The sequence below is a fragment of the Rhincodon typus genome, chromosome 1 (assembly GCF_021869965.1).
Source record: "Rhincodon typus isolate 14 chromosome 1, sRhiTyp1.1, whole genome shotgun sequence".
NCBI lineage: Eukaryota > Metazoa > Chordata > Chondrichthyes > Orectolobiformes > Rhincodontidae > Rhincodon > Rhincodon typus.
Genome location: NC_063332.1, coordinates 12,389,688 through 12,415,223, shown reverse-complemented (window position 1 = coordinate 12,415,223; position 25,536 = coordinate 12,389,688). Strand labels below are relative to the sequence as shown.

Sequence of the window (25,536 nt, the reverse complement as noted above, 5' to 3'; positions counted from 1 at the left end):
CCCTCCCCCATTTCTGAAGCAGGGTCTAGACCCGGAATGTCAGTTTTCTTGCTCCTCTGATGCTCTTTGGCCAATTTGTTCTCATCTCTGTTTTAAACCTGCTCCTCCTTCAGCCTAAGACTGACCTCTTGGTCTCGATTACCCCACAAGAGGAAGCACCTCTCCACATCTGCTTTTGCATTGCAGAACCATGATTTAATTACTATGAGTAAATGTTGCTGCCTGGTCCGCCCAATTCGAAATGAGCTCTGTGACCTTTGGTTGATAGAAAGGTGGATAAACCTGGCAGGTTTTTGTTTTCATTTGCTGTTTTAAATTTGGCCACAGATTTGAATTGCATGTAATTGTTACATATTTAAGGCTACTTGAGTTTAAAAAAAATAATATATCCGTACTCCTTAGGTTTTGTTACGTCTGGAAACATTACTTTCTTGTGTGATTTGGATGCATGTTAATGAAATTGATATTTGGTTCTGTGTTGTATTTTCTTCACTTAATGGATCTGTAATTCTGTTTTACAATCACCTCATGCTTATTGTTATATACCCATTACTATTTTTAGGTCATGTTCAGAAGTTTGACATGTTCATTGTTGAGAAGTGGCCCATTGTGCAAGCATTTGCGCTGGAAGGCATTGGAGGAGGGGAATTTTTTACTATGAAACATGAGGTATTTAATTTTCATGTGGGTGTTGTGCAAAATTATCTATATTAAAGTTAACAAATTTGAAAGGCATGTCTGTGAAGTCTCTCCAAATTGAGTCAAGCAGGCAAAAGTCATGGAGGTTTGACAAATGATTTAAATGTTACACCTCAACTATCAACAATGGGTCATAATAGATGGAGGCTGAAGGGTGACCTTAAAATCGTGAGGGGCATGGATAGGATAAATAGGCAAGGTCTGTTCCCCAGGGTGGGGGAGCCCAAAATGGGAGGGCATAGGTTTAAGGTGAGAGGCAAAAGATTTAAAAATGACCTAAAGGGCAACTTTTCATGCAGAGGATGGTGCATATGTGGAATGAGCTGTTAGAGAAAGTGGTGGAGGCTGGTACGTTTACAACATCTAAAAGGTATCTGGAGGGAGGAGTGAATAGGAGGGGTTTAGAGGGATACAGGCCAAATGCTGGCAAATGGGACGAGATTAATTTAGAATATCTGGTTGGCATGGATGAGTTGGACCAAAGGATCTGTTCCTGTGCTGTACAGCTCTATGACTCTAAGTTAGTTTGACATTTTTGAGGCACTGGAAACCACCATGCGATTTAATTCGAAGTGGGATTAGTATGTTAGGCTAATCTTGAGCTCCCTCATTCTCTCTCAGTAAATGTCAGGTTATGCACGTTGTTAGGTAGCTTAGAGGAACTGACTATTATTTAAGTGGGGAAAGATTGCAGGAAACTGTACCATAGAGGGATTTGGGGTCCTCGTGCATGAATCACAGAAAGCTAGATCCAAGTTCACTGGGTAATAGGAGAAGCAAATGGCCTTTTTTTTTTCCCCAAGGGAATAGAGTTAAAAATCTTAGAACTATATGATGCTTTAGTCAGACCATGTGTGTAATACTGAATAGTTTTGGATCCCCCACTGGGATTGGAAGCAGTCCAGAGAAGGCTGACAGATTAATTCTGTAAATGGAGGGGTTATCTTATGAAGAGAGGTTGAGTAGGTTGGGTCTGTACTTGTAACATAGAGGAATGAGAGGAAACCTTAGAGTAACATACAAGATTCTTAGAGGACTTGGCAGGGTAGATGTGGAAAAGTTATTTCCTCTTGTGGAGAGTGTAGAGTCGGGAATATAATATCAGGATAACCGGTCACCCTTTTAAGATCAATTTGAGCACTTCCTTCGCTGAGGGTTGTGAATCTATGGAATTCTTTATTACACAGGGCTGTCGAGGCAACGTTCTTGGGTATATTCAAGGTTGAGATGGACAGATTAGACAAATTCTTAATCTGTAAGTGAATTGAGAGTTATAGGCTAAAGGCAGGAAAGAGGAGTTGAGGATTATCAGATTAACTGTGATTGTATTGAATGGTACAGCAGACTGAAACATGACAGATTGGCTGGATCCTGAAGATATTTTTCTTCATGAATCCAGAATAAAAAGAGTATTATTGTGGCTCTTGGTAACTAAGTTTCTGTGTCGCTTCAAGAAAAACATTAACAATAGGTTTACTTTTTATTATATTGCCTGTCAACTTCTTTCAATTTCTTTCAATTGTAGTTGTTTGATGCTAGTGAGGAGCTGTGGCAGACTTACAACAGATTGGATCCAGTCTCTCTGGAAGTCTTGATTACTGAGGTAATTCTTAAGAAATACTTATGTGTTATAATGTTTAATTTAGTTTCTAACTCTTGATTAGAGCTGCTTTGCAATGAGGGATGCCATTGGTGGAATTTCAGTAAACCAAGGTGTTTAAGAGTAGAGTGAATGTTGCATTCTTAGAGTAATGCAGGCTGAAGTTGCGTTTCTTAAGTTACATAACAGGTCATCTTTCAGAATATTAACTTGTGTTTGTTTTAATTGGATGAGAAATGAGTTTATACATAAAGTAGAAATATTTGTACTTTTGTGATATCTTTAGTGAAATGCTGCTAATGGAAAACTGAATTATAGGAGCTTAACAGTTTGTTTGCTGTATCCATTTTTTGATCATTTTGAATTTTTCAGGATTTGACAGCATTTGACAGACAATGGGCAAGCTTCTTTTCCAATTTTGACATTGAGGCCTCTTCCTCACTGCTGGAACTTTCAGAGGCACAGGCTGGAGAGGTGGGGAATACATAATTATTAAAGTATATCTTATCCCATGAGCATTTATCCTTGAACTTTAATTACAGTTATGCTGTTTAAAAATGATAAGCAAAAAAATTGCCTGTGTTCTAAAATACGTAAACTAATTAGAAAGAAGGATTTCAATTCACAGAGCTGAATTTCTAATTCTATGGACTGTCTGACCAAAAGTTGTTCTTATAACTTATAATTGTTTTTGGAGCTGAGTCGAAGATAAATTTTGATCTGAGATAGGTGGTGCAATGCTTTGGGTTAAATCCACAAGGTTCAGAGTTCTCATTGTTCTTTTAATGGTTGATTTACATGGTTTTGGTTATGATAGTTCCAAATGTTGTTTTGCATTAAACTGTTTTCGTATTTTTTTCCCTGAATTCTTTTACCCTGCCCCTTTCACAGCCACTTGCCTCCACATATACTACTTTTAGCTGGAAGAGCAGACAAATGGGCTGCAAGCTACACCATGGCTTTCAAAACCAATGCTCTTCCATGGATCAACTAATAAGAGGCATGATGGTAAGGGGTATGAAATTCAATATGTCTTTTAAACCCTGCAGGGGATGCTGCAGGTGATTCCACTTGCTGCATTGTAGAAGCAGCTGCAAGTGATGAGAACTGTTTTATAGTTGAGTGTCAGCTGCTTATGTTTTATGGGATGTAAACTGGAACTGCTGTAAACCTTTCCATTTTTAACAATTTAAATAAGATACTTCTTTGCCACCTCTACTCAACAAAACCAATGTTGAATTTAAACAATAACTTCCCAAACTGACCACATTATTTTGGAGAGGAGGGAGGGGAAGTGGGATAAAATTGGTCTATCCACCTCCCTTGATATGTCAGGAATAAAAGAATGACTAGAGTAAGATTAGGGCCAGTCAAGGACAGTAGTGGGAAGTTGTGCGTGGAGTCCGAAGAGATAGGAGAGGCGCTAAATGAATATTTTTCATCAGTATTCACACAGGAAAAAGACAATGTTGTCGAGGAGAATACTAAGATACAGGCCATGAGACTAGACGGGATTGAGGTTCATAAGTAGGAGGTGTTAGCAATTCTGGAAAGTGTGAAAATAGATAAGTCTCCTGGGCCGGATGGGATTTATCCTAGGATTCTCTGGGAAGCTAGGGAGGAGATTGCAGAGCCTTTGGCTTTGATCTTTATGTCGTCATTGTGTACAGGAATAGTGCCAGAAGACTGGAGGATAGCAAATGTTGTCCCCTTGTTCAAGAAGGGGAGTAGAGACAACCCTGGTAATTATAGACGAGTGAGCCTTACTTCGGTTGTGGGTAAAGTGTTGGAAAGAATTATAAGAGATAGGATTTATAATCATCTAGAAAAGAATAATTTGATTAGGGATAGTCAGCACGGTTTTGTGAAGGGTAGGTCATGCCTCACAAACCTTATTGAGTTCTTCGAGAAGGTGACCAAACAGGTGGATGAGGGTAAAGCGGTTGATGTGGTGTATGTGGATCTCAGTAAAGCGTGTGATAAGGTTCCCCACAGTAGGCTATTGCAGAAAATATGGAGGCATGGGATTGAGGGTTTAGCGGTTTGGATCAGAAATTGGCTAACTGTAAGAAGATAGAGGGTGGTGGTTGTTGGGAAATGTTCATCCTGGAGTTCAATTACTAGTGGTGTACCGCAAGGATCTGTTTTGGGGCCACTGCTGTTTGTCATTTTTATAAATGACCTGGATGTGTTAGTAAATTTGCGGATGACACCAAAGTCGGTGGAGTTGTGGATAGTGCGGAAGGATGTTGCAGGTTACAGAGTGACGTAGATAAGCTGCAGAGCTGGGCTGAGAGGTGGCAAATGGAGTTTAATGCGGAAAAGTGTGAGGTGTTTCACTTTGGAAGGAGTAACAGGAGTACAGAGTACTGGGCTAATGGTAAGATTCTTGGTAGTGTGGATGAGCAGAGAGATCTCTGTGTCCGTGTGCATAGATCACTGAAAGTTGCCACCCAGGTTGATAGGGTTGTTAAGAAGGCGTACAGTGTGTTAGGTTTTATTGGTAGAAGGATTGAGTTTCGGAGCCATGAGATCATGTTGCAGCTGTATAAAACTCCGCTGCGGCTGCACTTGGAGTATTGCTACAGTTCTGGTTGCCGCAATATAGGAAGCATTGGAAAGGGTGCAGAGGAGATTTACCAGGATGTTGCCTGGTATGGAGGGAAGGTCTTATGAGGAAAGGCTGAGGGACTTGAGGCTGTTTTCGTTAGAGAGAAGAAGGTTAAGAGGTGACTTGATAGAGACATAAAGGATGATCAGAGGATTAGATAGGCTGGACAGTGAGAGCCTTTTTCCTCGGATGGTGATGGCAAGCACGAGGGGACATAGCTTTAAGTTGAGGGGTGATCGATATAGGACAGATGTCAGAGGTAGGTTCTTTACTCAGAGAGTAGTAAGGGCGTGGAATGCCCTGCCTGCAACAGTAGTAGACTCGCCAACTTTAAGGGCATTTAAATGGTCATTGGATAAACATATGGATGATAATGGAATAGTTTAGGTTAGATGGGCTTCAGATTGGTTTCACAGGTCGGCGCAACATCGAGGGCCGAAGGGCCTGTACTGCGCTGTTATGTTCTATGTTCTATGCCCGCCACCCCACAGACATGTATGTGCACTGATACACATGCACTAAGGCTGAAATTAGACAGCCATGATCGCATTGAATGGTGGTGCAGGTTAAAAGGATTGAATTACCTAGCCCTTCTAGTTCTGGCACATAAGTGCATGGGAATTGATTTTTGGAAAGGAGACAAAAATGATTTAATATTTAACCATAATCACTCTGTCTTCCTGCAAGTGTGTTGGAAGGCAAATAATTGTATGCAAGTACTTAAATTTGATAGAATTTATGTGCTTCAGAGATGTGTCACTTACCAAGGATCAGCCTCTTAATTTAGTCTAACAGAAGCTGTGAAACATATTGATTATCTTGAGGCAGGTTGGCATTGATTACCTTACTATTCCTTTGCCGCAAATGTTTTATTCCCATCTACGTAAAACATTTTGATTTCTTTTTCAGCCGTTTCGAACTTACTTTAGCCATGGGTTGATCACCAGTCAAATTACAGAGAAAAGGTAAATGTGTATGTGCGCTACATTTTTATTTTGCTATTTCGCACAGCATCTAAGTTTTAATCTGTTGTAATTGTTTAAGTATGACTAAGTCGGTCGTATTTTGTCAAATTGGCTCTTTTTTTAAATTGACAGCACCACCACTTAGAAAAAATTTATATTTGGAGCAAAAGTAATCTCGTTAACTTGTTTTTAAAATAATTTTGATATAGACTCCAAAGTTCCTCAGTTAACAGGCGAAAACAGTATGAAACCATCAGGAACCAAAACTCTGATTGACTTGTTAATGTAGAATGTAAAACAGTACAGGCCCTATGCCTACAACAATGCCATTCTAAAATAATCGCATCTGACTGCACGTGGTCCGTATCCCTCTATTCCCTGCCTATTGTGTCTGTTCAAATGCCTCTTCAATGTTGCTATTACATCTGTTTCTGTTACCTGGCCTGGAAGCGTGTTCCAGGCACCTATCATCCTCTATGTAACAAAGAACAAAACTTGGCTCGCATATCTCCTTTAAAGTTTTCCCCCTCTCTCCTGTCGTATTTGATTTCTCTAACCTGGGAAAGAAACTCCAACTATTCTCCCCATCTATCCCTCTCAATTTAATGTATTTTTTCAGGTTGCCCCACAGCCTCCGATGCCCGGCGAAAATAATCCAAGTTTGTCCAAGTGCTTCTTTATGGCTAATAGTCCACTTTGGGCAAGATCTTGGTAAACCTGTTATGCATCCTGTCTAAAGCCTGCATATCCTTCCTATTTCTCTGATCAACCTGGCCAGAAATGTTATTACACGCCTCTGGAGCGGGTGGGACTTGAACCTGTGCCATAGTGACATGGTTTGATCCAATACTGCAAATGTGGCCTAACTAAAGTTTTAGACAGCTGCAACATGACTTGCCAACTTTTGTACTCCATGCCGTGACCAATGAAGGCAAGCGTACCAAACGTCATCTTTATTGTGTTGCTACTTTCGGGGATCTATGGACTTGCACCCGGAGATCTCTCTGGACATCAGTGCTCCAAAGGGTCCTGCCATTTACTTATACTTCCCTCTTGCTTTTGACCCCCAGTTCTCCAACTAACTTTACAACTCATCGATATCCTGCTGTATCCTTTGACAAAATTCCTCACAGTTCACAACTTGACCAATTTTTGTGTCGTCTGCAAACTTGCTATTCAGACGTTTTCATCCAAATCATCCATCTGTACATAAGGTATATATTACAAACAACAAATCCTAGCACTGATCCTTGCAGACACCACTGGTCACAGATCTCCAGTCTCCACAACTAATCGCTGTTTTGTATGACCAAGTCAATTTTGGATCTAACTTAACAACTCGCTGTGGATCCCATGTGACTTAATCTTCTGGACCGGCCTACCACAAGAGACCTTGTCAAATGCTTCAGGATAGTCCATGTGGAAAACATCCACTGCCCTTCCCTAATCAATCATCTCTGTTGCATCCTCAAAAACTCCATCAAATCTGTAACGCAGGACCTTCCCCACACAAAACCATGCTGACTATCCCTAATAAGTCCCATTCTTCTTCAAATATGAGTAAACCCTCTTCCTAAGAATCTTCAGTAATTTCCCTACCACTGATGTGACACTCTCACTAGTCTGAGTTTTCTCGATTAACCCTGTTGCCCTTCTGAAACAAGAAAACAAATAACATAGAACATAGAACAGTACAACACAGCATAGGCTCTTCGGCCCATGATTTTGTGCTGACCTATTATCCTACTAAGATCAAACTACCCTGCGTCCCTTAAGTTCTACTATCATCCATGTGCCTATCCAAAAGTTGCTTAAATGTCCCCAATGTATCTGACTCCTACCACTGCCAGCAATGAATTCCATGCACCCACCACTCTGTGTAAAGAACCTACCTCTGACATCTCCCCTATACCTTCCTCCACTCACCTTAAAATTATGCCCCCTTGTAATAGTCATTTCCGCCCTGGGAAAAAGTCTCTGGCTATCCACTCTATCTATGCCTCTCATCATCTTGTACACCTCTATCCAGTCACCTGTCATCCTTCTTCACTCCAATGAGAAAAGCCCTAGCTCCCACAACCTTTCCTCATAAGACCTGTCCTCCAGTCCAGGCAGCATCCTGGTAAATCTCCTCTGCACTCTCTCTAAAGCTTCCACATTCTTCTTATAATGAGGTCACCAGAACTGAACACAATATTCCAAGTGTGGTCTGACCAGAGTTTTACAGAGCTGCAGCATAACCTTGTGGTTCTTAAACTAAATTCCCTGCCAATGAAAGCTAACACGCCATACGCCGCCTTAACCACCCTATCAACTTGGGTGGCAACTTCGAGGGATCTATGGACATGGACCCCAAGATCCTTCTGTTCCTCCACACTAGCAAGAATCCTGCCATTAACCCTGTATTCTGCATTCAAATTTGACTTTCCACAATGAATCACTTCACACTTTTCCAGGTTGAATTCCATCTGCCACTTTGCCCAGCTGTTCATCCTGTCAATGTCCTATTGCAACCTACATCAGCCCTCCATGCTGTCCACAATGCCACCAACCTGCGTGTAATTGGCAAACTTACTAACCGACCCTTCCACTTTCCTCATCCAAGTCATTTATAAAGATCACAAAGAGCAGAGGTCCCAGAACAGATCCCTGTGGAACACCACCGGTCACCAAGCTCCAGGCTGAATATTTTCCATCTACTGCCACCCTCTGTCTTCTACTGGACAGCCAATTCTTTCTCCAGACAGCCAAGTTTCCCTGAATCCCATGCCTCCCTAGTTTGTGAATGTGCCTACCGTGGGGAACCTTATCAAATGACTTGCTAAAATCCATATACACCACATCTATTGCGCTACCTTCATCAACGTGTTTTGTCACATCCTCAAAGAATTCAGTAAGGCTTGTGAAGCATGACCTGTCCCCCTCAAAGCCATGCTGACTAATTCTAATCAAACTGTGCTTTTCCAAATAATCATAAATACTATCTCTCAGAATCCTCTTCAATAATTTGTCCACCACAGAAGAAAGACTGACTGGTCTGTAATTCCCAGGATTATCCCTATTCCCTTTCTTGAACAATTAAGTAACATTTGCCACCCTCCAATCATCTGGTACTACTCCAGTGGACAGTGAGGACGCAAAGATAATTGCCAAAGGGGCAGCAATCTCTTCCCTCACTTCCTGTAGCAGCTTTGGGTATATCCCATCTGGCCCAGGTGACTTAGCTATCCTCATGTTTTTCAAAATTTCTAGCACATCCTCCTTCCTAACATCAACCTGTAACATCGGCGAATAGCCAATGTCTTTCGCCTGTGGCTAAAGAGGATACACGATACTTTGTCAAGGGCCCAGCAATTTGCTCCCTTGCCACCCTAAGTATCCTGGGACAGATCCCATCAACCTCTTGTGACTTGTCTATCTGAATGTTTTTCAAGACACCCAACACCATTTTCTCCTCAATATTGACATGCCCTGAATATCAACTTTTCCTCTCCAATCTTACTATCATCATGGCCTTCTCCATGATGAGTACCAATGTGAAGTACTCATTCAGGACCTCACCCAGTTCCTCAAGCTCCACACACTAATTTCTTCCCATGTCCTTGAGTGAACGTATCCTTCCCTAGCTACCACCTTGCTCCTTCTATGCATACATCATGCTTTGGGATTCTTCTTAATCCTACTTGTTAATGACATTAACACTTCTAAATACTTGCTTAAGTTCTTTTCTTTTGTTCTGCTTCCTTTATATTCTTCAAGGGCTTTGATTTCTGTTTCCTAAACCTTACAGATGCTTGCTTTTTCTTTTTGAGTAATCCTTCAATATCTCTTGTCATTCAGGGTTCCCAAATCTTTCCTTCCTCATCCTCATACGAGCTTACTGGTCCTGAACTCTGATCAACTGGCATTTAAAAGACTCCCGCATGTCAGATGTGGAATTATGGGGGAGTCGATGGCATAGTGGTATTATGGCTGGATGGTTAATTCAGAGACCTAGGCCATGTTCTGGGGACCTGGGTGGAAATCGAATTCAATGAAGAAAAAAATCTGGAATGAAGAGTCTAATGATGATCACAAGTCCATTGTTCACTGTCAGCAAAACCCATATCGTTCATTGCCATCTTGACCTGGTTTGGCCTAAATGTGACTTTGGACCCACAGCATTGTGGTTAACTCTCAGTTTGGAATGGGAATAAATTCTGGCCGAGCCAACGACACTCCCATCCTGTGAATGAAAAAAAAACCCCTCAAACAGCCACCCCCAATCTAATTTTCCCAGTGCCTGTCTAATATTGTTGTAATTAGCCTTGCCCAATCCAGCACTTTTACCTGCGGATCAGTTTTATCCTTACCTGTAACTATCTTAAAGCTTAATGAATTGTGAACACTGTTCCCAAAATCTTCCTTACTGAAATTTTGATCACCTAGTTATGCTCATTTCCCAATATCAGGTCTCGTATGGCCCCTAACCTAGTTGGACTATTTTAATATTGTCTCAAGAAACCCTCCTTTTTATGCACTTGTGGGATTTGGACATCGCTGGATGGCTGTCATTTTTATTGCCTGTTTCTAGTTGCCCTTGAGAAGGTGTTGGTGCGCTGTCTTCTTGAACCGCTGCAGTCCATATGTGTTATGTTAATCCACAATGACCTTGGGGGAGAATTCCAGGATTTTGACCCAGTGACAGTGAAGGGACGGTGAGTGGCTTGGAAGGGAACTTGCAGGTCGTGGTTTTCCCATGTATCTGCTGCTCTGTCCTCCTAGGTGGAAACGATTGTGGGTTTGAAAGATTCTATAGAAGGATCTTTGGTGAATATCTTCAGTGTATCTTGTAGATAATACATATTGCTGTATCGGAACATTGCTAGTGGAGAGAGTGGATGCTTGTGGATGTGGTGCCAATGTGGGCTGCTTTGTCCTGGATAGTGTCATGTTTCTTGAGTGTTATGGAGCTGCACCCATCCAGGCAACTGAGGAATATTCCATCGAATTCCTGACTTGTGCCTTGTAGATAGTGGACAGGATTTGGGGAATCAGGAAGTGAGTTACTGGTTGCAGTATTTCTAGCCTTCTGGCTAGAGTTACTGTAATTCCAAGGATGTTGGTAGTGGAGGGTTTAGTGATGGTAGCACCATTGAATGTCAGGGGGCAGTGATTGTTTCTTTTAGAGATGGTCATTGCCTGGCATTTGTGTGGTGTGAGTGTTACATGGCACTTGACACCCAAACTTGGATGTTATTCAGATTTTGTTGCATTTGAACCATGTACTGCTTCAGGATCTGAGCAGTCGTGAACAGTGGTCAGCATTGTCCAATCATCAGTGAACATTCCTGCTCCTGACCTTTACGATGGAAGGAAGGTCATTTGATGAAACAGGTGAAGATGTTTGGGCCTCGGACATTGAGCCTGAGGAACACCTGCAGAGATGTCCTGAAGCTGAGATGACTGACTTGCGACAACCACAACCATCTTCCGAAGTGTGAGGTGTGACTCTAACCAGCAGAGAGTTTGCCCCGATTCCCTTTGATTCTGGTTTTACTAGGGCTCCTTGATGCCAAACTCTCTCAAATGTGGCCTTGATATCAAGGGCTGTCACTCTCACCTCACCTCTGGAATTTAGCTCTTTTGTCCATGTTTGAACCAAGGCTATAATGAGGTCAGGAGCTGAGTGGCTCTGGCAGAATCCAAACTCGAGCCACTGGGCAGTTTATTGGAGCAAGCACATGCTGCTTGATGGCACTGTTGATAACACCTTCCCTCCCATTACTAATGATCGAGAGTCGACCTAAGGGGTATTAATTGGCCAAGTTGGATTCGCCTGCTTTATGCGTACAGGCTAATCCACATTGTCAGGTCGATGTCAGTGTTGTCGCAACACTGGAACAGCTTGGCTAGTGGAGCAGCAAGTTCGGGAGCATAGGTCTTTCATTGCTGGAATGTTGTCAGGGCCCGTAGCCTTTGCTGCCTGTAGTGCCTACAACCATTTCTTGATGTTATGTGGAGTGAATCACATTGGCTGAAGACTGGTATCTGTGACGGTGAGGACCACTATAGGAGGCTGAGATTGAACATCCACTTGGCACTTCTGGCTGAGGATTGCCACAAATGCGTCAGCCTATATTTTGTAATTTGCGTGTTCGGCTCTTCTATCATTTGAAGTTGCTGATTTTTGTGGAACTTCCTCCAATGAGTTGTTTAATGATCCACCATTGTTCACGACTGGATGAGGCAGGACTGCAGATCTTAGATCTGATTCGTTAGTTGAGGGATCTCTTAGTTCTGTCTATCACTTGATGCTTATGCTGGTTAGCATGCAAATAGTCCTGTTTGGTAGCCTCGTTAGGTTGACACCTTATTTACAGGTATATGTGGTGCTGCTCCTGGCATGTCCTTTTACGCTCACTGTTGAATTAGGGTTGATTCGCTGGCTTGATGGTAATAGTTGAGTCAGGGATATGCCGGGCCATGAAGTTATAGATTGTTCTGGAGTACAGTTCTGTTGCTGTTGATGGCCCACGGTCTTGAGTTGCTAGAGCTGTTCGAAGTCTGTCCCATTTAACATGGTGATCATGCCACACAACACGAGCGAGGTTATTCTCCATGTGAAGGTGGGACATTGTCTCCAAGAGGACCATGCGGTCATGACTCTTACCGATTACCATCATGGACAGATGCATCTGCAGCTGGCAGATTGGTGAGGATGAGGTCAAGTATGTTGTTCTCTGTTTTACTTTGGTTCCCTTACCACCTGCTGCAGATCCAGTCTGGCAGCTATGTTCTTTAGGACCCAACCAGCCCGATCGGTCATGTGCTACCGAGCCACTCTTGGTGGTGGACATTGAAATCCCCCACCCTGAGTACATTTTGCACCCTTGCCACTCTGTGCTTCCTCCAATTTTGCTCAACATAGAGAAGCACTGATCCGTCATCTAATGGAGGATGGTATGTGGTAATCAGCAGGAGGTATCCTTGCCCATGTTTAACCTGAAGTCATGAGACTTCAAGGGTCCAGAGTCAATGTTGAGGACTCCCAGCATAACTCCCTTCTGATGGTATACCATTACCGATGTTATAGGATATGTCCAAGGATAGTAATGGTGTCAGGTATGATTCTATTACTATGTCAGACTGTTGCTTGACTAATGTGAGACCATTCTCCCAATTTTGGCACCAAGTCCCCAGATGTTAGTAAGGAGGACATTGCAGAGTCAAGAGGTGTATTTCTGCCGTTGTTGTTTCCGGTGCGAGAGTTGATGCTCGCTGGTCCGGCCAGTTTCATCTCTTTCTTGGGCCGTTGTAGCAATCGATACAACTGAATCGGCTCATTGCTGTGATTCTGGTGTCAGGTATAGGCTAGATCAGCTAAAGTCTAGTAAGGACATTAATGAGCCAGATGGGTTTTTCCGACCATTGACAATGCTTTCATGGTCTTCACTAGATTCTTAATTCCGGATATTTTGTGTTGAATTCAAATTCCACCATCTGCTGTGGCGGGATTTGAACCCAGGTCCCCAGAACATCAGCTGAGGTTCTGGATGAATAGTCTGTTGAAAATACCACTACGCCATCGCCTCCTCGTTCCACCTAACAAATTGTGCCCCATCCAAGTCCGTGGAACTAATGGAGTCCAAGTCAGTGTTGGGGATGTTTAAAATCCCCAATACAACAACCCTGTGGTTTTTACATCTTTCTGTGATCTGTTCCTCTATCTTCCGCAGGCTATTGGGAGGCCTATAGTGGAACCTATCATAGTGACTGCATCTTTCTTATTCCTGCGTTCTACCCGTATGGCTTTGCTGGATGACGCCTCAAAGATGTCCTCTCTTAGTGCAGCTGTGACATTCTTCTTAATCGTTAATTCAAAACTTCCAGTCTTCCTTGGTCATTTTACTTGCTGATCTAGTGCTCTTGTTCCTGCCCCCTTGTTACACCAGTTTAAATCCTCCCATGAGCCACTATCAAACCTCAGGAAGCACTTTCACACACAAAGCATAATAGAGATTTGGAATGCACTTCCACAAAGAGCAGTTGCTAACGTTACATCTGAGAAAGATAAATTTTTATAAGCAAACGCATTAAGAGATCTAGGCCAAAGGAGTTAGGTCATTCAAGAAAAACAGCTCTACCACCAGTTGCCAGCTCATCATTCAATCAGCAAAAGGAAAGATGTCAGCAAGTGGAGTAATTGAGGAGAAGGCAAAGATTAAGTCCAGTCTAATAGGAAGAACAGACAGAGCCTGGTTAATGAACAGTGGGACTGGCGTTCTGAAGAGTATTCCTTGCAAGGAATATAACAGGTAAGGCAGATGAGCTTAGATCCTGGATTAGTACGTAGTACTACAATGTGGTAGATATTACAGAAACTTAGTTGAGAGAAGAGCAGGACTGGCATGTCAACATTCAAAGGTTTAGGTGTTTTAGGTGTGATACAAAGGGGTGTAAGAAGAGACTGCGATGAAGGTCATCAAGGCTAAGAGGAAGAACAGACACTCGGAAGTTACAGAACACATAGATGGGCTGGTGGCCTGAATTCACTTTAATGCGAGGAGTATGACATGTAAGGCAGAAGAACTTTAAACTTGGAATTTTATGACAGCTATGATGTTGTAGCTATTATAATGTTGTAGAGACTTGTTGATAGAGACATAAGACAAAGTTCTTTTCCCTGAAATGAGGGAGGTCAAAACCAGGGGCCATATTTTTCAGTTGGGAAGAGAAAGATTTAAAAAAGACATGAGGGCAACTATTTCTACACTGAGTAGTTAGTGTGTGCACTGAACTGCTAGAGGAAGTGGTGGATACAGGTGGTCGGGAAGGCAATAGCCTAGTGGTATTATTGCTAGACTAGTAATCGAGACCAAATAACGTTCTGGGGACTTGGGTTCAAATCCCACCATGACAGATGATGGGATTTGAATTCAATAAAAATTAATCTGGAATTAAGAGTCTACTGATGACCGTGAAATCATTGTCGATTGTCAGAAAAACTTATCTGGTTCACTAATGCCCTTCCGCGAAGGGAAATCTGCCATCCTCACCTGATCTGGCCTACATGTGACTCCAGACCCACAGCAATATGGTTGACTGTCAGTTGCCCTCTGATTGTAGTGATTGGTACAAAGTCACAAAGAAATGAAATCGGACGGATCACCTGGCATCGGTCTAGGCACTGGAAAAGACAATGGCAGAAACAGCACTATCGACCCTGTAAAGTCCTCCTTGCTATCATTCGGCAGCTAGTGCCAAAATTAGGAGAGCTGTCTCACAGACTAGTCAAGCAACAGCCTGACAGTCATACTCATGGAATCATACCTCATAGACAATGTCCCAGATACCACTATCACCATCCCTGTAAATTTTCTGTCCCACCGGCCGGACAAACCCAGCAGAGATGACGGCACAGTGGTATGCAGTTGGGAGGAAGTTGCCCTGGGAGTCCTCAAACAGGAATACTTGCATGCCAAACCACATAAGCATCAAGTGATAGACAGAGCTAAGCAATCCCACAACCAACGGATTAGATCCAAGCTCTGCAGTCCTGCGACATCCAGTTGTTAATGGTGTTGGATGATTAAACAACTCACTGGAGGAGGAGGCTCCACAAACATTCTCATCCTCAATGATGGAAGAGCCCAGCACATTAGTGCAAAAGATGGCCAAAGCTCTCGCAGCAGGAAATACCGAGTGGATGATCTGTCTCGGTCTCCTCCTCTGGTCCCCAGCATTACAGGTACCAGCCTTCAGCCAATTTGATTCACTCCACTGGTTGGAGTCATACCTGACACCGTAGGAAGATGGTTGTACTTGCTAGAAATCAGTCATCTCACCTCCAGGACACCTCTGCAGGAATTCCTCGAAGGTAGTGTCCCTGGTCCTACCATCTTCAGCTGCTTCATCGATGACTTTCTTGCCATTGTAAAGTCAGAAGTTGGATAATTACACAACATTTGACTGGGTAAGGTGGTCAAGAAGGTGGCTCAGTGGTTAGCACTGCTGCTTCACAGCTCCAGGGACCCAGGTTCGATTCCAGCCTTGGGTGACTGTCTGTGTCAAATTTCCACATTCTCCCCGTATCTGTGTGTGTTTCCTGTGGGTACTCCAGTTTCCTCCCGCAGTTCCAAGATGTGCAGGTTAGGTGGATTGGCCATGCTAAATTGCCAGTAGTGTCCAGGGATGTGCAGGCTTGGTGGGTTAGCCATGGGAAATGCAGGGTATTAGGGATGGGGCAGGGGTCTCTGGGAGGGATGCAGTTTGGACGGTTGGTATGGACTGAATGGTCTGCTTCCACACTGTTGAGATTCTGTGAAGGCATATCGCATGCTTGCCTTCATTGGGCGGGGCATGAAGTTTAAAATTCACAAGTCATGTTGCAGCTGTATAGAACTTTGGTTAGACCATATTTGGAATATTGTATACAGTTCTGGCCACCACGCGACCAGAAGGATGTGGAAGCTCTGGAGAAGGTGCAGAAATAGATTGCCAGTTGCTTGGTTTCAAGGTTATGACCTGTGAGTAGAGATTGGACAAACATGGTTCGTTTTCACTTGAATATCAAAAGATGAGGGGCGACCTGATAGAAGTTTATAAAATTATTAGAATCATGGATAGAACAGATGGTTGAAGTGTTTTTCCCAGGGTGGAAATGTGAATTACTAGACTGAAGGGCCTGTTCCTGTGCTGTATTGTTCTTTGCTCTCGCACCTGTCCTGAATGGCCTCGCCCTAATTTCTGGACTGCGCACCTTCATTCTCCAACTGGTGAAAATAAGTTGTCTTTATCTACCCTGTGTTTTCCTGTTATTATCTTGAAGACTTCAACAGATGATCCCTTAACCTTCTAAATTCTAGAAAAAACTGGCATAATTTTCATAATCTCCTCAAAACTTAACCCTGACGTCTGGGTATCATTCTTGTAGATGTGATATCCTTAATGACCCAGTCTCTGCAACCTTCTGCAGTAAAGAATACCACAGATTTACTGGTCTTTGATAGAAATTCCTGTTCATCTTTGTTGTTGAAGGGGTGACCCATTCTACTGCCTTCAATGCCAGTATGTTTTTCCTTAGATCAGAGGATCAAGGGGAAAAACCTCCAGCTGGCAGGGAAGTTGTTCGTTTTATTTCAATTGATTCTATGTTAAATAATTGCTTGGTAGTACAGAACTTGAGTATTATTGGCACGTTTTGTCAGAGGTTTTTATTTTAAACTCATTAGGACAATTTGCATGAAGACCAACCACGACAGTAACAACTTTTTATACTGCATGAGAGGAGTGTGCAGACTGAAAGCTCACTGCCAGACTCTGTTTAGATTTCAAACCAGGCATATTGACACTGAATGGTCTGAGGAATGAACCAATTGGCACTGTCTTCTCCTTCAGTATAAAGGTTTTTCTCACCTTTTCTTGGTATTCTTGCAGAATGTCTTGATTCTGTATTGTAAATAGATTAGCTTTTGAATTAACATTGTTTTCATTGCAATTAAATTTCTTTTAGTATTTGATAAACGACCGAAGCAGTTTTTGTAGCTTTTAAATGAAAGAGTTTTCATGTGGATGGCAATTTAATAATTTAATAGTCAGTTTCTACTTTACTGAATGTCCAAGGATAGTAAAAGGAACAGTATATTTGTAAAGATAGAAATAATGTTGCAATAAAATAGAATAGAAAATACAGAAGTAATGATGGCTTTCTGCTCAATTGGGATCAGTCCCGAATAGTCAGAAACTAGCTTGGGTCTTTCAATTTCAAGTCAAGTAAATACTCTGAGATTTAGTTTTGGAACATGTAGAATGCATATTTTGTACACATACAATGTCAAGACTCACAGGGTAGTGCATTGGAAATCAAGTTCTGCTATTCCTGGAGTTGTCACAAAAATTACAGCTTTTAAAGTAAGAACACAAAGTTTCCCAAATTACCTTATTTTTCAGTCCCAGGTTGATAGCACAAACCATGTACTTAACAAGAATTGCTATTTATTTCATGTCATTAGACTGTAGCTGAGGTAAAAACGGAAAGAACTGTGGATGCTGAAAATTGGGAACAAAAACAGAAGTTGCTGGAAAAGCTCAGCAGGTCTGGCAGCATCTGTGAAGAAAATATCAGAGTTAATGTTTTGGGGCCGGTGACCCTTCCTCAGAACTGTTGAGCTTTTCCAGCAACTTTTGTTTTTGCAGCTACAGGTAAACTGTTTTAAGCCGTTGGTCTATAATACTATAAATTCATTCCCTTTTAAACTCGGTGTTTCCCACACACAAACACCGACTGGGAATGATATGTTCTGGATGGAGGCTGTTCAGAAGTTCCTATTCGCGAGCAGTTGAGATGATCCTGTTGTCTTCATTTTTAAACAATCAACTGCTGGAGACAATATATGTTTTATGATCATTTTATTGGATCATTGCAAGGAGAAATCTGACCTCACCGAAGCACAACTCTCTGAAGCATTCAGAAAAGTTGATTATCTTTATACTGTTAACATATCATTATCCACATTCCAATCCTCCTTCAAAGACAACACAAAACAGATGTCCCTTTTATGTTATAGCTTCATGTGTTTAGGCCTTTTTCACCCAAACAGGGAGTGAACAGTAAATCATCTTCATAGAGCATGGAAGAGACCCTTCCATCCGTTGAGTCTGTGCCAACCTATTTGTACTAATTCCACTTGCCATCACTTGGCCCATAGCTTTGACTGTTGTGACATTTCAAGTGCTGATCCACATTACCTTTTAAAGGTGGTGAGGTTTCCCATTTCTACCAGCCTCCCTGTGTTTCTAGATACTCACTACCCTGTGGGTGAAAATGTCTTTTTTTTTTCCCTCAAATTCTTCCTCAACTTTCTGCCTTTCACATTAAACTTATGCCCCTTTGTTATTAACTTTTCAACTCGGAGGAAGAGCTGCTTCCTATCCACTGTGAACCTGTCATAATCTTAGGTACCTCAAATAGGTTGTCTCTCAGCCTCTCCAAAGCCTATTCAGCCTCTCTTCACATTTGAAATGCTCCATCCCAGGCAATAGCCTGGTGAATCTCTTCTGCATCCCCTCCACTGCAGTTGCATCCTGCCCTAGATGTTGCTGTCTTCTTTCATTCTCAATGTCCGTCCTACTCTGTTGCTTGTCCAGGGCCTTAGAACGTTTTCATTAACATGGTCTTCTGATTACACAGATGTTTATAGAAATCCTGTTGATGTTAGCCTCTAAGTTGCTTTTAATATGGAGGTATCGTTCATCCCTTTATTGTCTAAAATCTAAATTTCCCCAAACAATCCTTACAATTCTTGTACTTGCCAGAAAGTGCTCTGAGTCGCTTTTCTCGAGATGCTTTCACTTGTTTACAATGAACACAAGGTGACTGGTTGCTTATAAAAGATCTCAATTTTATCAGGTAAAAGTTACAGCTTATAACAAGTGCAGAAGGAAATGTGAACTGGTTTTCTTCTGGTTTAAAACTGATTTTGATTGCAGAGAGCTGAGAGAGAGCTTTTGATCTGGTAGAGATCAAAACCCTTCTCCATCAGGCCCAAGTAGTTCAGTCAAGCAAAAAGCTTTCATCATTGATGAACTGGTTACTAGTCCCTCAGATTAATCAAATTCCTGCTACCCAGCTACATTTATCACAGAGCCCCTTGTCTGTAAACATTTCCTATACAGCTTGTTCAAATGGCAGTTTACATTATGCTTGCCCCAAGTGACAGGTTACTTGCTTTTCAAAACATGCAGCAATCTTTTACAATACTGGTATTTCCCCATTTCTTCCACAATCTTCAAAAATAAAATAACAGTTTTTACAATGGCTTGGGGGGCTTATCTGTTGTGGACTACATTACAAAATACAGGGAGGTTTTCTAAATAATCTTTGCAAAGATTTTGATAGTTTTAAGTAGCTATATCAATGAATAAATATTTGTAAGTGATTACTGTAGGATTGAAAATTAGGACAATATTTTTATTTTCCCTGAAATTTTTTCCATTTTAACTATCTGCATGTACAGAAATGCATTTCAATTTAATGTGAATATGAAAACTGATTTCTGAATTGAGGAATTTAGGGCCAGGTTTTGCTTACATGTTCACAATATTTGGAAATAGATTTATTTTAAGGGGAATTAGAAATGTTGACTGACCTAAATGTTGGCTAAATATAAATGTAAATTATTCCTAAATTCACAATTTCAACTAAATGTCCCAGGTATTCAGACCAGGATATCCTTTATTATTTATTAAATACTTATTTGATTTGCAGGGAGGAATTTAGTTTGTGCAGCAGAAGTGCCTCCCACTGGTTGGAGAATCAGTAGACCCAGTGTTGTATTCCCACTGGACAGAAAGGCACTTTTAAAAAGCACTATCTGGACAGTGTTGGCCCCCCACCTGATCAAGTCCTCAACATATACACATATATACAAGTAAAAGGAGTAGGCCACTTGGCCTGTTTGAACCTGCTCTGCCATTTAAATAGATCATGGCTGATTTAATTGTAACCTCCTACTCCACATTCTCACTGACCCCGATAACATTTCAGAGTCAACCACGTTGCTGTGGGTCTGGAGTCTCATGTAGGCCAGACCAGGCAAGGATGACAATTTCCTTCCCTAAAGGGCATTTGTGAGCCAGATGGGTTTTTCCGACAATCAGCTGTGGATTCATGATCATCATTAGACTCTTAATTCCAGATATTTTATTGAATTCACATTCCACTATCTGCTTTTGCAGGATTCGAACCCAGGTCCCCAGAATGTTATCTGGGTCTCTAGATTAACAGTCCGGCAATAATACCACTAGGCCATCACCACCCCTCGTTTCCTCAAAAGGCATTGGAAGCAGACTTCCCAAGACTCGGGGCACTTTGTGCAGACAAAATTCTCATCAGCCCCTTATTTAAAACAATGACCCCTTGTATGTCCTCTCAAAAGAGGAGACATAGTTTCCACATCTATCCTGTCATGCCCATTTAGGATCTTGTACATTTCCGTCAAGTGACCTCTTACTGTCCTAAAATCCAGCAGATACAAACCTAGCTTTGTCCAACCTTTCCTTATGTGAGAAGTCACATGTTAGTCTAGTAAACACTCTCTGAACTGCTTCCAATATGTTTACATCTTTCCTTTCATAAGGAGACGAATGCTGTATACACTACTCCATCAGCCTGTTGGTTAGATAAAAAAGATCTCATGCTAGTTTTTCAAAGAAGAGCAGCAGATTGATCCCTGCTGTCCTGGCCTGATTTTATCCCTCAATCAACATCACAAATAAAAGTTTATCTGGTCATTGTCCCATTGCTGTTTGTGGCAGCTTGCTGTGCATATACTGGCTTCCCTGTTTTGTACCTTGGAATAGTGACTACATTTTGGAAAGCTACTTTAATTTGGAAATTGCTTTGAGATGTCTGCAATAATATACAAGTCTTTTGCTTTTTTGGAAATATTTGCCTAATTTCATCAAAGTGACTTTGTTTTTGATTTTTCTTGCTCCTTATTCAGCACTGATAGGCAACCTTTTGTTCTTTTTGGTTGTCACTCAACAAAAGAAAACTTAAACTCGTACAGCTTTACTTTTCCGTCTGAGGGTCACCTTGTTCGAAACACAAACAACAGAGGAGGCACTGCCAGGCATATGGTAATTCGTTTTTCCCATTTCATATTTTTATACATTTGGTTATGCTTGCTGGTTTCTTTTTCGAAGTTGTTGTTAATTTCCTACTTAAATGCTTTGTATCTCTGTCATCGGATACAAACAGAATTTATTCCTCAAGTCTGTTAGTTTGGACTGTTCGTTCTACTTGTTATTGAAAGCTGAAGTTTCAGATGACAAAATACATTTATTGTTTAACACTGTTTAGAAATTCATGAATTTATTGGTAGAGTACAGCTGCTAATTGGTTTACATTCAAGTTGCTTTGCATAATACATCTCATAATACATCTCATACCCATTTCTGATGAAGGGTCTAGGCCCGAAACGTCAGCCTTTCTGCTCCTATGATGCTGCTTGGCCTGCTGTGTTCATCCAGCTCTGCACCTTGTTATCTCATAAAATTTGTTTTGTATCCAAGACTGACAGGCGAAGTGTTGTTTTAAATTAACCAACAAGACTGGCGGCAAGGTTTTTCAAGCTTTTACAGGCTCATCGAAGATCTCTTCCGTAGGTCCAGACCTAACTTAAACTCGGTGTTTTATTAGATGGTTTGTTTTTCGTTTTATGGGATACCATTTTGCATCTCTGCCTTAATATTGATCACCTGGATTAAAAAGTAGCTTACATCAGTGTTTTGGATAGCGTAGATACAATAAATAGGCTTGTCAAATTGTTAGGAAAATCCATTTTTGCAATATGAAAGTATAAAAAGCTGGTCGCTGGCTTTGGACACGTTCCAATTAATGGAGTTGTTCAATATTGGGCTATTGAAGATACAGGTAATATCACGTTGTTTTCTAGTCATCTTGGAAACCAACAGATATTTTTCCTGTTTTAAAGGAAAGGACGAAGGGCCCGCCGTAAGAACTGCAGGCAAAATATCCGACTTTAGATTCTGTCAGTACTCATTGCAGCCATCGGTTCTCAGGACTGGTACATTTTTGTCAGTTATACTGAACTGGTATCCAATTTTAGCTTAGCAGCAAATTAATGGTTTCATCGAATCCCTACAGTACAGATTTAGGCCATTTTGCCCATCCAACCCTCCAAAGGGCTTCTCACCCTATCCCTGTGACCCCATGTTTACCATAGTTAATCCATATAGCCTGCACACCCCTTAACACTATGGGGCAATTGCGCATGGCCAATCCACCTAATGTGCAGTTCAATTCTCGTAGTCCGGACGTTACGTATTTTTCTCCATGTTCTGTTTCTAGAATATACAGTGGCCATTGATTTGATGCTTACACTCCACAACAGTCTCTTGTTGAATGCATGGAAATTTTATAGTATTTTAATTTAAAATCTAAAGCATAATAAATGAGAATTGTTGTATTTTAACATTGAGAAAATTTGCTTTACCCGCACTCCTAGTGGAGTTCGCCCAAAATTACAGATTGACTTTTACTGCTATTACTCGGTATACAGCAGTTAACTGCATGCTTATTTCTCAATAAAATGCTAAATAAATTACGTGGCAAAGAGGTCAGTTGCTTTACAGATGCTGCCAGACCTGCCGAGCTTTTCCAGCAACTTTGTTTTTGTTCCTTATTTACAGCATCCGCAGTTCTTTGGGTTTTTAATTTAGCATTTAACTCACTGCCACATCTCTTCTGGCATGCCCACCTTGAAGTTCTCCCAGGGGATTTCCATTCCAATATCAACTCTTTGTCTGTCCAACTGCTCTTCTCTCTCTTTCGGCTCTATCCTATCGTTTACTCCCTACCCCATCCCCTTCCCTATTTTCTGCATATAAACTGATGGTTTCCCAGCCACCATTAGTTCTGAGGAAGGGTCACCAGACCCGAAACATTAACTCTGGTTTTTCCTTCACAGATCCTGCCAGATCTGAGCTTTATCAGCAGCTTTGTTTTTGTTCCTGATTTGCAGCATCTGCAGTTCTTTCAGTTTTTATTCAGTTGATATTTTATCTTCAACATTGAAAACATTGTCAATGATTCTTTGAAAAGTTTCGATATATGAAGTTGTTTTTGTCACGTTGATTTGGGTTCTTAATGTAGTTGTCCACACAAGATACATTAGGAATTGTGACAAAAATGCATGATATGGAAAATACTACGAAGCTGCAACCTCATCCTTATGGTGTTTTTTTTTTTTTAGATGGTTGTGCTCCGTTTGTTGTTAATTCTGAATCTTGCGTTATATTTTGATTTTGACTGAAAATGTGGAGAATTACTGTTTGCCTGTTTGATTTCAAGATTGCCAGGTTTAAGTGGAATAATAAAATACAATAACTTCTAGGTTGTGCAGTGCACATCTCCGAGAGGGCCTTTAGGATGCTCAAGGACGTACTTCTTTGGAAATTCACATGTACCCTATATGGGTAAGCTTAAATATTTTTTATTTTATTTTATTAATTATTTAATATGTTTCTATATTTCTAATGATTTTCAGAAGTTAAATGAATGCCTATTTTAATTCTATTCTTGCAGGCAAAGACAACAATCAACAGAAAAATAATGAACTCTTGTAAGTTTTACCGAGTTTCAATGTGATCTTTTAGAATAAAGACATGAATAATAGGCCAGGAACAATGTTAGATGTGATGGCTATTAAAATTTCTTTTTTGCATTGCAAGGAGATAGTAAGAAGTGCCGATGCTGGAGTCAGAGATAACAGTGTGGAGCTTTCCTTTCCTGCTCCTCTGATGCTGCCTGGCATGCTGTGTTCCTCCAGCTCCACACTGTTAAAACCAGCATTGCAAGTTATTTTTATACTTTTCAACAGAGTGCATTGGTCACTGCCCATGTACAATTCGATTTTGCACTAGTGGTATTGCATATTAATGGAAAATTTATACATTTATTGGAGAAAATATACCTTAGTTGTTCTTTAACACCAATTATTTATCAAATGGCTTTTTACATGGGACGGCCATAGACCTGGAGCTGAACTCGACAGCCATATACACTCAGCCCTTATTATCTGCGAGGGATGGGGCACAGGAAAAAAACATGGATATTACTGTTGTGTACTGTGAAGGACTGTACAATGTTTACTGAAGCAGACCAGATGGGACCTAGGGCTGACGTTGTGAGAGTGCTGATCTATGGGTAGCGAATCAATGGATAATGAAGACTCAGTGTAATAACTGTCACGGCAAGAGCACGTTAGAGGCTGTGAGTTTTGTGGTGAGTAACTCGCTTCTTGATGCCCCAAAACCTGTCTACCATTTCCAAGGCACAAGTCAGGGTGATGACCAATATTCTCCACTTGCCTGGATTAGTGCAGCACCAAAAGCATAGAGTAGAGAACAGGAACAGGCTCTTCGACCAACAATGTCTGTGCTGACCATGGTGCTGTTCTAATCTGCTTGCACGTGGTTCGTATCCCTCTGTTCTTACCTGTTCATGTGTCTGTCTGACTGCTTCTTAAACTTTGCTGTCAGATCTGCTTCTACCACCTTGCCTGGCAGTGTATTTCGGGTACCTACCGTCCTCTGTTTAAAACAAACTTGCCTCGCACATCTCCTTTTTAAACTTTTCCCATCTCGGCTTAAACCTGTGTGCCCTAGTATTTGACATTTTCCACTATGGGAAAGAGACTATACACCCTATCCATGGCTCTCATATTTTTACGTACTTCTGTCAGGCTAACCTCAGCCTCCGACACTCTAGCGAAAACAATCCAAGTTTGTCCAACCTCTCCTTACAGCTAATACACACCAATCCAGGCAACGTCCTGGTAAACCTCGTCTGCATCCTCTCCAAAGCCTCCACATCCCTTCATATCGTGTGGTGACCAGAACTGTGCACAGTACTCCAAATGTGGCCTTACCCAAGTCTCTTAAGTTGCAAAATGGCTTGCCAATTTTTATACTCTGTGCACTGACTGATGAAGGCAAGCATGCTGTATCCCTTCTTTGAGATAGTAGGAACTGCAGATGCTGGAGAATCTGAGATAACAAGGTGTAGAGCTGGATGAACACAGCAGGCCAAGCAGCATCAGAGGAGCGGGAAAGCTGACGTTTCGGGCCGAGACCCTTCTTCAGAAATGGGGAAG

At 41.5% G+C, this 25,536-nt stretch overlaps 1 protein-coding gene across 1 annotated transcript in view; it reads left to right on the top strand.

The window, feature by feature from the left end:
- Positions 1 to 25,536, top strand: part of dnaaf9 (dynein axonemal assembly factor 9) — a 253,262-nt gene that overhangs the window by 51,967 nt on the left and 175,759 nt on the right. The window contains exons 6-13 of the mRNA XM_048602079.1: positions 563 to 669; positions 2,225 to 2,302; positions 2,672 to 2,773; positions 3,191 to 3,307; positions 5,820 to 5,875; positions 21,361 to 21,496; positions 23,776 to 23,857; positions 23,967 to 24,003. Coding sequence (XP_048458036.1) covers positions 563 to 669; positions 2,225 to 2,302; positions 2,672 to 2,773; positions 3,191 to 3,307; positions 5,820 to 5,875; positions 21,361 to 21,496; positions 23,776 to 23,857; positions 23,967 to 24,003 — 715 coding nt within the window. The remainder of the gene's footprint in view (positions 1 to 562; positions 670 to 2,224; positions 2,303 to 2,671; positions 2,774 to 3,190; positions 3,308 to 5,819; positions 5,876 to 21,360; positions 21,497 to 23,775; positions 23,858 to 23,966; positions 24,004 to 25,536) is intronic.